Source organism: Callorhinchus milii, unplaced genomic scaffold, assembly GCF_018977255.1.
Source record: "Callorhinchus milii isolate IMCB2004 unplaced genomic scaffold, IMCB_Cmil_1.0 Scaffold5, whole genome shotgun sequence".
In the NCBI taxonomy this organism is placed as follows: Eukaryota; Metazoa; Chordata; class Chondrichthyes; order Chimaeriformes; family Callorhinchidae; genus Callorhinchus; species Callorhinchus milii.
Window position 1 is genome coordinate 30,510,229 of NW_024704746.1, and position 13,998 is coordinate 30,524,226.

A 13,998-nucleotide genomic window follows, 5' to 3' on the forward strand; every position below is an offset into this window, starting at 1 on the left:
AAAAAAGTTTCCATCTACCTTCTCCTCATTTGCTGCCATCAACGACTCAACAGCCTTCTTCATTTTATGAACTTCTTGATCTAAAAATAACAAGACATTTGCTGATATTCAATACATCTTTCCGACTAAGAAAAACTACTAACACTGTACATCTGCCACTGTCTTAAAAATGCATCCCAGTTTGATTTATATTAGTTTATTAAAATTGCCCATCTATGAATAATATAGAAAACATGGTTGTTGCCCATTAGTTTGAATAATTGTAAAGGTTAATAACAAACAGCTCAACAGCAGTTGAGTTTAAACAATTCAACATTTTAATCCAATATGCGAAAACAAATATTCTTTGCACGGTTACACCTGTAAGAAAAGTTTGAACTATTAATATATATTCTAATACATGCCGAGTTTCATGGTACTTTACAATGACTAAATTAAAGTTCTAATAAAATATAAAGCACATAATAAAGTAGTTAAGTTTAAGATTCTGAACTGAGCAATATGAATGCAATTTATTGTTGTGATAGAACTGTAATTGCATGCTGTGCATCATCCTTTTAGCGAGGGAGATAGAATTAAATTGAAATGGGATAGCAACCAACAGTTAAGTCCTTAGCTGACACAAATAGGTCAAAGTCTGTTAAATTAGAACCGGCACAGCTTATCCAATTTTCTTTAGCATATAAACAGAAACAAGTAACTGTATCATTTAGTTCTGCCAATTAAAGAAAGGGATCACCATTCCTTCAATATCAATGGTTTTATGCATCTAATTATATCAGTTGGTTAAAAGATAATGATCACAGTAATGTTGAAAACTGAAGTAAAGCTATGTGTTCAATTGGTAAAGTCTTCTGAACCCAGTTTCACAACTGTTATAATAGTGGGAAAAGAGCACATTACATCACTGCGAGATTTCCACATGCTGAAATGTAGGTACATTGTGTTATCTTGAATTGTGAAAAAGACAACCAGTGAAAGAAAATCATCAAACAATCCACAGAAGAGGACATTTGAATGACACCTTGGCTGTGCTAAGTAAAGAAGTTGTTTAATCATGAATCTTTCATTGAGAAAACTTGCATTTGTTTAGCACTATATGTCAAAACGCTTCAAAGTACTTCACAAGTAAATGCCGTCAAGTGCAATTACAGTTTTTCTAGGCAAATTAATAGCATTTCAACTATAAAATTTGAAAAAAAATAAAAAGTTAAAAATATTATTGCAATATACCAATGTTCAATTGTTTCAAATTCCAGTTTCCAATATTGAACAGCTTATTTTGTAGCATTTATGTAGCAGCAAGGAAAAGGTCATTCAGCTCACATAGCTCACTGCAAGCTACAAACACATTTATAGTAAGTGACCATAGGCTTTCAGGTCTCAAAAGAATGCAAAGCAAGTTATTTGAGTTGTTGACACACTTCAGTTACAAAATAGGTTATCAGCAGTAAGTAGATGGGGATGTCTGGTCAATAAGTAAATGTGACATCCCTTTTCTGTCTATGATACTGTTTATCAGCCATATACTAATTGCAGCACATTGAGGAGCCATGCAAGAGCTCAAGATACAAATAGAATTAAAAAACTGGAAATCATCTGTAATCCTTAGCACAGAGGTTTTAATTTGCCTGAATATACATGTGTACAGTTGTGCTAGAAAACACAAAGTTAAATTTACCTCGCAAAATGGAGTAATGTTCGACAAAAATAGCTACCGCAAAATATTCCAACAATATTTTGTTGGAAGACACAAACCTGGCCGATTAAATTACTCTTAGTATTTTTTTCCCCAAATCCTAATACTGCACTGTGTATTTAATCTAATATCTTTTAAATTAATTTTCCTTGTTCAAAATCTGACAAATAACTTTGCACCCTAATTAACGGCTAAGGATTAAAGATGGATATTTGAGTTTGAAGGCTTCTCAACATGCAACTTGCTGAGATGGGATGCAATAATCATCCCCGTATGCACATGGATGCAATTAATCCACATTCTGAAAACAAAGATACCAAGACCTTACTTTTGTCTTTGAGCTTCTTTTTATAACTTTCCTCTGCAGGAAATTCACAAAAGAAGAAGTACTAGGTTAGTTTTGATAAACAAGTCGGTAACTTTTAAACACACTAATTCTTGCAGTTAGGTGTGAATAAAACAGTTGAATACTTATGTAAAATGTGTCAACTCTAAACATGAAACTTGCAGAAATACAATCATGACAAACTGTACAAGACAAATGATTCAGTTAAACTGTACATTTGGAATTTTGCATTTTCTTTATCTTTAGTTAATAAAACCAGTTGAATAGAACCATTATAATGTGCTTTGTTATAATATGGGTTTTCTTAGAGCATGACTTTGGACCACAACATTTATTTACCAAAGAATATGAAACACACAGCAAGCTGGCTAGCACAATTCAAAACCAGCTAGCTTCATGCCTACTAAAAAAAGGCTAACTTCCACATCACAAAAGGTTGCTATCTGGCATACACAGTGTGCAGGAAGCAACATTGGAAAAGAGCTTATTATTATGACCCAGACGTTGGCCGTCAAAAGCATGCAGAAAGCTATTGGCCTTTCTACCCACATGCTCAGTGAATGAAAGACCCATAACTGTTTAGTTGGGATTTTAAAAAACCCAACTCCTGTGTTATAACACTGCAAATTGTAATATACATAGACCTATATATAAAATAAACCAAGCATTCTCGTTTTGCATTGAAAACATCGGAAACAACAAAGTAAAGCAAATACACCAAAGAATCATTTGAACATGCCAATATTGATAATATACACTGGTAATGCAGATTACGAACATAACTTTTCCATGATAAAATACATCCTTGCTTCATTTATATAAATGGCCTTTGAGCAAGAACACTGAGCAGCTTACCAGTTCCACCATCACTTTCTTCTGCCTCATTCTTGTAACTCATTTCATTCCGCAACCTTCTAACTTCCGCTTCTTTCAGCTCCAACTGTTCCTTTAGTTGCACCAATTCATCCTGCGCCATAAAAATAAGGACTTATTTCCTAGCAGGAGATGCTCTACACAGAGTTGGGATGATGTAATCTTAAATTGTCTAAATACATCCCGCCATTCAGTCGTACTCTTCATATTGCAACTCAAGTACTTCAAGTACAAGATGTGTAATAAAAAATTACATTCAGCCGAGCCTAGATTTTAATTACAGGTGAAAATAATTTGAGGCGTGTTTGGGCAACATGGTAAGATTGAAAGCTATTTGAATTTAAAAGCTCTCTCACTCGCACACACATTCCTCCAAGAGATGCTTATCGTTTACCCCAATTAACATCGTTTACCAATTAGCACAATGAGTTGATAAAAAGCACATGATCAGCTATTGGAAATGTAAGCTAAATTTGATAGAATATTGAAAAAAAAACTATATTTGCATCAATATTTCTAGAAACAACAAAGATTTGTAATGTACATACCTCAACTAAATAAACATAGAACTTTAGATTAGCATTGACTACAGATATCCAACTTCATTGCTCAATGCAGATGTTAAACCAGACAGAAATATTGATATCATAAAAAACTTCAACCCACAAATTTATTAACATGTATGCTAAAAAAAGTGTTCAATATTTGTCAAATAGAAAATAAATTTTCTTCAAAAATTGGAGTATAGAGCAATTCTAGCATAACTTTCCTCAGTTTTCATAGCCACGATTATGCAACTGAAGACAAAGCATTCTGATGGGGAGAAGAGTATGGATTAAACAGAATATTGATTCAAGTTGAAGTACACAAAGCTTTTATTTAAAAAATACTATGCAAGGAAAATTAGTCTTGAACAGTCAAATGCCCCCGGAAATAATTATGGACCTGGCTTTATATCAAAAGATTTAAAAAACACTTTTGCAAAATGCAATGATCAAGGATTTGATTTCATCATAGTTCCTTAGCAGATTAAATTGAACATTCTTCAAAACAACAACGAACAAAACATGCAGGCAGCTGAACAAATCTCATAGAGTGGAAACAAAACAGAAATACAGAGATATAGTGGAAGGAATTTGACAAACTGACAATAAATCTGAACAGCAGACAGAGGTAATGCAAGACAGTTGTAAGGACATAAGGGCAGAAAGCAAATGTCCCATATCTACTTTGGTATCTTTGTGTTATGTTTCTATTTTACCTATATTTTTAAAAAAGGAGATCCTTTAGGAACACAAGTCTGAGAAAAGCAATTACAAGTATTATGTCCCATGCCGAGAACTTTTTTGCTAAATGTTTTGTAATTAGCTTTGCAAAGACACAAATATCGTCACAAACACAGCACAACAGTTCAAGCAAAGATTATACTACAGCACAATACGAGCAATAAGCCAAAACCCACCACACCTTTACTGTCTGGGATTTTTGTTCCAGTCGTTGCTTCTCGTACTGCATCTGACCAACCTTGATTTTCAGGCTAGATAGTTTAGCCATTAATGACTGGGAGAGATGGGGGGAATACAAAAATAGAAAGCTAGAGGCTGAAAGAAGCAAAGCAAGAGTAGCAGAGACGTATTACCTAAAAAATTTTTAGCAGTACAACACTACATTAGACTATATCTTTTTTAGATCTTGCAGATTTTCTTAAGATTCAAAAAATAAAATTGATGTAGTTATTATACATTACACATGGATCCAGGACTATTTACAGATATTGGTAGTTGTACCACTAACGTATAAATTAATCTAAATTGTAACCTAATCTCTAAAGTCTTTGAACCTGGGCAGCAGCCTTAAAGAAAACTCAACACATCTGCCTGACCTGCTATTGAGTTTTCATTGGTTGTGTCACACTAAGACAGCCTGAAAAGCATCTCATATTTTGGTCTTGTTGCTCCAACACAACCTTGGAAAACCTCTAAAATGCCTTTCCCAATTGGCTGTTTTGACGTGGATCACATCCATATAATGGTATGGTATGAGTCATTAAATTACCAGATAATAGGCAAGCTTTATACATCAGCAAAAAGAGTTAAGAAATAATGCAAGTCAAAATAGGATTAGGGAAGGGTGAGAGAAGATTAGCAAAGAAAAAAATAAGTCACATTTCTGAATTCTTTTATAACATTTTTTTTAAAAAAGTGAATATTTTGCTTGGTTTAATAAAGTTGATCACACCTCAGCATGATCATTAGTGCTCAATTGGTCTGGCATCAGGATTATTAGTGCTCAATTGGCATCACTGTTGGGGTATTGGGTGAGAGAAGAAAGTGAGAGAGAGAGAAATTAGGAAGAATTTGCAAATTTCCGTGGAAAGGTAGTCTCTGAAGGAGTTAAAACTTTCTGGACAAATACTGTTCCACAAAAGTTAAATAAATAAAAAAACACAGTATTTACATGAAATCTTTTGAAATGTTTAACACATGGGGTAGGGGGGAGAAGGAGCCTTGGGAGTATTGGTGTTACTTTTGTGTGCTTACTGATGTTTACAGGTTAAATTGCAGGTATTATTTAGAAATCGTTTGCATTATAATAATTTTTAAATTATACATTAAGAATTCAAGATAATGAATTATTACAATTTCTGCATCAACAAGGTTAACAACATCATGAGCAACTTCCTTGGCTTTTCAAATGGCATCAAGGGATCTTCAACATCCACCTTAATAGGCAGACTGACCCTCATCCAAAAGACAGCATTTCCAACAATACAGTATTGCAATTCAGTCTCCCTGAAATAAACCCTAAACAGGATAAATAGCCACCTGAAAACATAATAAGCAACCAAAGGAATATTCAACTGCTTTGATCAATATTATGGAGCGGGCGGAGGAAGCAACTAAAATTGCCAAATGTTTAAAGACTATTCTTACCTTTGTTGATTTCAGCTTCTTCTCAAACTGCATTCTTTCATTTTCCATCTCAGTCACCTTCATTCTTAGATCATTAATCTCTTGAAATAATCCCTGAAACATGTGGGAGAAAAAGCTAAATGCATTGTAATTGCATGCTGAAAATTCCCACAAAAATTAGAACATTAGAAAGAAACCCAAGAGCATCTCATTTAATTCTCTGTTACCAAACCTAATAGTGCAAAAGAGCATAAATTAGGTTCAGTTTTCTTTTTTTCAAAATAAACAAAGTTAGTCCATAATAGCATTTAAAAGGGAATTTGATGAATACTTTAGGACAATTACAAATAGTATACGAAAGGGGGATTAGAGTAGATAACGCCAATTAGGGAAACTTTCAAGTTAACCTGAATGGTCTTCTCCCTTGCTGTTAATTTTCTAGGTTTCTCGTGTTTACTGATTTCTTTCTCCAAGTTTATGAATGTTTCAATCGTGCAAATGAAATGAATATAAAATGCACAGATAATGTTGCGTTTTCAGCATACACAAATTATCTCAGGGTTAAACATGTAGAAAAGGCTGGACAACTCTAAGTCACAGAATTTGTTATAGGTTTTTGATTACATGTCGCCTCAAAATAAAATAACAGGCCATGCAGCATATCAATTTTTTTTCAGCAGTATCCAAACAAATGATTTCATAACAGTGTAAGTGCAATCCAAACTAAATTTAGCTTAAGTTATAATTCAAACAATTTTAGAGGCAAATACTTTCCCCATCCAAAGTTAAAGTAGAATTTTTTTTAAAAAAGATAACAAATATTTCCGATATTTGAGATTTCATCATAAACACGATTAAACCACTGTCTTAAACCACTACAAACACCTTTTATATTTAGTTCTTCCGCTTGAACATGTTGCTCATTGAAGAAAAAAAGTAGTTGAAATTTACTCTGAAATACACCTACAGCTTTCAACTGATACTTTTTTTTTAAAAAATCAGAGATTGAGGGCTAGAACTGTAGATGCACTGTGCGGTGCAGGATGATTCATTAACTGCTGGGAGCTTGGAAATGTCACACCAACCATGAAAAGTGGACAGTTGGATGATATACGAGGGTATTGCTCAAATAACCTTTAGCGGAAGGTAAACCTCAAATTAAATATGGTTCAATGGAATTCAGGAAGGAATGGCCTTAACTGACATTCTCCAGCATGTTATTTTTTGAAGAGACGTTGCAGATTTATCAAATTAAGCACAGAAAACAATGAATGGAGTGTTAGATTGAAGTGTGGAAAACATGGATACAAAAGTATTGTACTTAACAGGACTTTTATTACATTTTCAGTTGACAAGATGTGCCTTCATTTTTTTCCTCTTCCTAAATTTCCTGGGTGGCAAATCTCCCTTTCCCCACCCCTCCAGTTAAATCAGTTCTCAATCAACACTAAACATGCACAGTGATATTGGGCTTAGATGCTAATATTGCATAGCATTCACTGTTGTGCAGTCACCTCTTGATCCCCAAACTGGGACCTCTTTTCCTGGAACAATGCTAGTTCCACTTCCACTTTCTCCATCTGTTGCCTCAGGTCTGCTATGAGGGCAAACAATGACTGCAGTGTACAATACAAATGAAAGAGAATGGAGAAAAAGATCTGTATAGAACAGTTAAAACAGTAGAAACGAGGGAAATTATGGATAGAATGAGGAGCTTAAAAAAACAGACAGATAATGCAACTGAAGCTTTAAGGTGTTTGTTACAACACCTGTAGAAACATAATCATTAAGCCAAACAAAACTACAAAATTGACAGCAACCAAATATATACTTTTTTTCATTTTCCGTCAATCCAAGAAGCTAAATGATGGGTCTCAGTAGGCGAAGGAATCAACTGTGACTAAACTTAAGATGCACTACATAAAGAATGCTCTGAAACAGCATTAACCCTCAACAATCCATTGCTGAAGTCAGTGCTATAAACATTATCAGTGTGTTAGAAAAACATAAATGGCTAAAAGTTATGTCAGAATTGTAATTAAGCAGTTTGGACAATTGCAAACAAGAAATCCAATACTGACCAATTACTGCCTGGTAACTCACCACTAAATGCGATTTTTTTTTAAACCTTAAAGGTAAGTCTATCAGACTTTTAAAAAAAACGTTACTGTTGTTTAGCACAGAATGTTGAATGGTTAGTTTAGAAGTGGGAAAAAGTAGGTGAAAGAAAGGATGGAGACATAAGAAACAAAAATCCATGCTATCATACAATTAGAACAGGCTAATGGAACAAGATGGATAGAGTGATGATTAAATTATATTTCTGTGGAGTTTAGTTCAATATTTAGATTACCTATCTATTTTTCCCTGTTTGCATAGTAAGATGCCCGCTTATTTTAATTAGTATCATTGCTAGGTTTGCTAGCTGCTTATGTACAGATTTAGAGGAAATCAATCGAGAACAGAATGATAAAAATCAACACCAAGAAGTAGGAAAGATTCATACCCAGATGAGGTCAGAAAATAACAAACCTACAGTTCATTGCAACAGCTACAGTATTTCCTGGACAAGTCAAGCAAATGTTTTGTACCAACCAATTTATAATTTGGAATGTTATATTAATTTGCATTGCATTACCTCATTATCGCCGTATCTCTCTTCAAATTCCAGTCTATCTTTTTCCATAGATGTCAATTTTATCTTGAGGTTTGACACCTCAGCCATAAGGTCCAGTTTTTGAGTCTCCAGTGATGTTCTGCTTAGAAGTTCCTGAAATAGTTAAGATTTTTTTTACATTGTATTTCATTTAAGAACTACAAATTACTTGTTAAGTGCATTAGATATTTTTACATATTATAGAAAGGCTTTCCTTCTTATAATTCTCATACTATAGGGAACAAAGGTGCCCTATCTACCACATAATTACTTCATTTGTAAAAACCTTATGTCACACGACTGTCTTGTTGCCTCTTGTTCTCTCTTGTTAAATATATCAACCGCAGGGAGAATTTCAAAATATGCATGTTGAGAAAGAAATTAGCTACCGCCCCACCTCACTTTCTCCCACTTATTTCATTTCATACCTGTTGCAACATCTCTTCTGTGCCATTCAGCTTCTCACGGTGTTCTTCCAGGGAGCACTCTAGGTCTCGAATCTTCTCTCCTTGCGCTTCGACTTGGTCTGTTAACACACTCACCTACAAAACAGAGGTTCCTTCAGGTGTTAAGTCTAAACCTGGGCCAATAGAAAAGTAGTCACACTTTTGTTGCGGAATCCGCTACAAACCCGCTCTAAGTGTAGTTTCTGGCCAGCAGGCCTTCTGGCTGTTTCCCTGATGTCACTGTGGGCGGAGGTCCTCCAGACGCGCATGCGCGGCGCAAGCAGCAAATGGGCTTCACTCGGGTGGCCCCGCTGTTGTGACTCTGTGTGTGTGTGTGTGTGTGTGTATATATATATATATATATATATATGATTGCCTGTGTGTGTGTCTCTCTCTGTGTCCCTGAGTGTGTCTCTCTCTCTCTCGCTGGGTCTGCTCCTGAAGCCTCGCTGGTGTACCCCCAACTCCCCCAACAAAAAAAAGCCACCCAGCTTTTGATAAAGAAGCAATTCATATTTTTTTGTGACTATCCAATATGTGTTATTTCCTCATGTTTAGTTTTTAATCAATAAAGTTAAAAAAAAGTAGGTTGGCAGTGAAATGTACCTTAATAACACCAATCAACTCCCCACCATTTTGTGTAAAATTTGCCGAAAGTTCAGAACTATTTCTGCACTTTTCTATTGGTCCAGGTCTAAACCTTTTAGAAACATTCAAATTTCAAACGGTTCCTTTGCCAATACAGCTTATGATATGTCTCACTGTGTGAAAACATGGCTTGAATTTAGCTACAAGATACTTTTTGAAAAGGAGAAATATTAAAACTTAATTTTATAATGATATATATTTAACAAATATAATTGAAGTAATAATTATATAATAATCTGTGCATTTGGTATTGCACCTTTCACATCAGGAAGAAGTTCCCAAAGCGCTTCACAGGATATATTATAAAGTGGAGTGACTGTTTTGTGGGTGAATGTGGCAGCCAACTAGTACATCAATGTCCCACAAACAGCAATGGAATGAGTGACCAATTTTAGTTGGGGAATTATTGGCCAGGATACTGGGAGAAATTTCCTTTTTTTTTTGAACAGTGCCATGTGATTTTTTTTAAGTAGAACATGAGTAAGTATTTTTCATTTTGTAATTCGTTTGTTAACCTGTCTGCACCATCCAAGAGATGGGTAATTGCATAATTTTTTGTGTTCAGATCAAACAGGAATATTTTACTGTACACCAATATTTTATAGAAATTATTATTTTTCTGCTTAGACACAGATTTAAGACCAGGACAAAATTCAAATTTTGCAGGTATCTATTACAAGTAAAGGAAACGGTAGTGATTGTCAAAGTATTGCTTTTAATCTCCAAGATTTATATTTTACTTACTTGTAAAACCAGAGATTCTTTATCGCCTTCTAAACGGGTCAATCTGTCTTGGTACAGATCACCAGTGACAGAAATATGCCCATTTGTCTGTAAAAGAAGTTTAAAACAAAAGTGAAGAACAAACTAGCTGGTTAATTCCATTACTTAAATCCATTTGGGCTTCAAAGTTTGTCAAAATGCTGTGAACATGGTGCTTTTTTTCAAAAAATATTGCCTTAGAAGAACTCTCCTCAATGTAATAGAATATTTTGCTATTTCAATAATCTGCCAGTGATCAAACCAACCTACACAAAAATATCTTTCAGAGCCAGATAGCCACAATAACCTGTGAACACACATCTCTAAAATGTGGTGCTACTCAATCCACAGCTTGAAAACATTGTTGAATTTTAAAATATTTAAATACCATATATTTTACAAAAGAAGGCAGTATATATAGGCCAATTCTCTTGTTTGAAATAGACTGCATGGAAATAGTTATTTTTGAGGGGAAAGAGTAAAACTATAAAACTAACATTGGAAGGTTTTTGATGTTTTAATGAAACATTTCAGACAAGAACCATCTTTCAAATTACAGCAACCATCAAATATCTTTGCACTTTGCCAAAATCAGTTTTCTGACAATTTCTGAAAAATTTCAACATATAATTCCAGTTGCATATATTCAAGCTCTCCAAGATGCTCCCCGCATGAAGGGTAGTATATAAATGCAAGTAGGTGTAGTAATGTCCATAAAAGGTGGCCGCTGTTTTTAATATATAAAACAATAACTCACTGCTAAAATCTACAAATACATGATGAAGTTAAACTTGGCTTAATTACATCTGATCAATTCGACACAGTCCTAAAATATCTTACAAACATTTGGGTTCACCTCTTCTTCACACTAAAATTCACTTACTGAAAGCATTCGCTGAACACTTGGGCTAAGTAACCATCAATCATTTTGGAATGATCTCAGTCGCAATGGAAGAATGGCATGTTTAACATATCTGTGGGAAGAAATGCAGTTTTGCCACACAATGTGCTGGAACCCTAGGCAACGTTATTTGCCCAAACAGGGTTTTTGAATTACAGGCACTGCGTGTGTTGCAAACACTGGACTATGGTCAGTTACTCATGCAGCTGTTCACTTTAGAATGTGACCCACTAAAGCATCAAGTAAATACCAAATCTGATTCATTTCTGAAAACACATTTAGTTTTAAATACAGTTTCTAATATAATTCAATTTAGATACAGTAAAACCAATTTTCAAAGAGGCTGATCATGTTGGAGAGTTGTTAAAAGCTTTGTGAAGCTACAATCAGTTGCTGCAAAATGGCTCTTAAATGATATAGTATTGTAATAAAAAAACGTATTTATTTTTCCTAAATAGATTAATTCTACAGTCTTTTTCTGAGTAGATAAGAATTTGCTGCCTGAAGCTCCTGCATATTTACAACATTGCAGGTCTGAGTTTAAAAGCCATTTCAAAATATGTTAAAATATCCTTGCACAGAGAGTTGCTGAATTTAGCATCAAATAAAATATCAAGATAATTTTTTGTTTTACTGCATATTCTGAAACACTATAATGCTAAAAGAGGTTATATTTATCTATTTGGCCAATGGCCGTAAATAATTATTACCCGCATTAAAAGACCCAATTTCAATGACCAAGAAATAACCAGGTGTTGGTCCAGCAACTCTAATCCAAACTACTGAGGTACCACTGTACAAACATTAAATATTGTTTGTACAGTTAAGACTTAAAGAATACAATTCTCAATTTGTTCTTGTTGTAAGAAAGACAAGCAAACTGGCAAATGCTTGTATACAGCTTCACAAAGGTTATCACGTATACATTATAACACAACAATCTTATATTTTATAAAATAAAGAAAACTAAAACCATATGCAAGTAACTGCCCTTATTATAAGCTCAAACAAAAGCAGCTCAAGGTTACCAAAGCAACACTCCAAGAAAACCATGCAAAACGTAATTTATGTGAAATACGTTCTACTGAATGTTCTAATCTTTTAACTGGGGCGTATAAGGTCAAGTGCACGTTTAATTTTTCTTAAAACCTCACTTGTCTGGCAAGCTTCCAGCATATGTTTGAATGTAATCATTCTCATCGAAATGAATGCAGACAAGAAATTGCATTATGGCTAAAATATGCTCTGCTTAAACCTCTGCAATCAAATTCCAATGTCATGATGAGATGATGCTTTCATTACGTTCTCTGAAAAGTCCATACATTTCACACTTAATTCAAATTGAATTTACAACTGAAATAAAAGCATGGACTGACCACATGTTGTCCAAATTTACAATTTTGTTCATGTAGGCTTTATTGAAAGGTGACAAAGCATTCCATTTAGTTCCATTTAGTATGATAAAAACTTCCCTATGCAAAGATATTAATTACAAAAATGGGGGTATACTTTTTCTCGAAATATCAATTCAGATATATTGAGTTGAAAATAACTGGTTTAACTGGTTTAATTTGAAAAATTCACACGGTTGGCTTTATATATTCTAACTATTCGTGCATCAAAATAGCTTACAAATTTGTTTCTTCACCCATTGCATTCTTTCATCACTATCTTTAAAATTTATAGTGGACTCAATGGCTCCCAATACGTCAGACATTCCAATTGGTCATATACGTCTTTTTAACTATGCTATTTTAAAAACAAATCCACATAAATTGTAATAACTGCTTTACTAATCACAAAGAGCAATGAACACCATTTACATTGCAGATCCATCTTACCATTTTTAGCCATTTGAAGTGCTTGCACATATCCAAATCTCTCGCCATTCAGAACAATACTTATTTGGGGGGAGGGAAACTGGAAAGAACATACAGATACAATGGGTTGCTCACTGCTGATGCACCAGGACAATATTGAGCTTCATTGCTGCGGAGAGCAACACAAGGTTTGCTGTATTCTGAACCCTGCTTCTATTGTCCATTTGGCAAAACACTGGTGTCCCAGGCTAATCCACAGTGCTACTGGAAAGGTCTTTAAAATCTTGACAATATGATTGTCATCACCTCAGGAATGTGCCCCCGGTTTATTCAAAGCATAGTTACTCCCAGGAGAGGGAAAGTATCTGCTTTAAGACAGTTCACTTCCACAGGCGAAAACATGAACAAGCTCCAAGCACTGTTTGTACAGGCAAACAAATCGTTAAGGTTGTCAGTAGTTCAAATAAAATGCTGTCCATCACGAATAATTAATAGTACTTGCATCTGGTACAGTGCTGTTTACGTCGCTTCATAGGATATACTGTAAAGTGCAGGGATTTTTTTTGTGGATTAAATTAATCAAGATCCAGTCAAAGCTATTCCCACTTTGCAGAAGTCTGGTTATTTAACACAAGCAGGATTGTACAATACTTACTATGAATTAAGAGTCATCAATGAAGTTCATTTTATTGTCTACATGCTAAACCCGATAAAAATACATATTCTTCCTAAAAATCATTGGCTTTTAAGAATATTTAAAATGTATGAATTAACAGCCCCTTTTGTGTAAAACAAATATCTAGTCAAAATGAATGAGAATTATTTGCCTGCAAAATGTAAACATGTTTGTAAGAACGAGCAGATTGCCAAAATATAGTGAACAATTTGTACAATGCATCAGCCGCTCCCCTCTCCCCCAAATAAAATTGACTCTT

General features: G+C 34.4%; 1 protein-coding gene across 5 annotated transcripts in view; it reads right to left on the bottom strand.

The window, feature by feature from the left end:
* The window catches only part of ppfibp1b (PPFIA binding protein 1b), a 64,810-nt gene that overhangs the window by 15,640 nt on the left and 35,172 nt on the right, over positions 1–13,998 (bottom strand). For 2 of the 5 annotated variants that reach the window (XM_007895406.2, XM_007895404.2), the window contains exons 4-11: positions 10,325–10,411; positions 8,915–9,028; positions 8,469–8,600; positions 5,852–5,944; positions 4,386–4,478; positions 2,901–3,012; positions 2,028–2,060; positions 19–80 (exon numbers count right to left, since the gene is read on the bottom strand). In XM_007895406.2, coding sequence (XP_007893597.1) covers positions 19–80; positions 2,028–2,060; positions 2,901–3,012; positions 4,386–4,478; positions 5,852–5,944; positions 8,469–8,600; positions 8,915–9,028; positions 10,325–10,411 — 726 coding nt within the window. Of the gene's footprint in view, positions 1–18; positions 81–2,027; positions 2,061–2,900; positions 3,013–4,385; positions 4,479–5,851; positions 5,945–7,344; positions 7,447–8,468; positions 8,601–8,914; positions 9,029–10,324; positions 10,412–13,998 lie in introns of all 5 variants that reach the window. The other 3 variants (XM_007895408.2, XM_007895407.2, XM_042335082.1) reach the window with 2 other exon arrangements.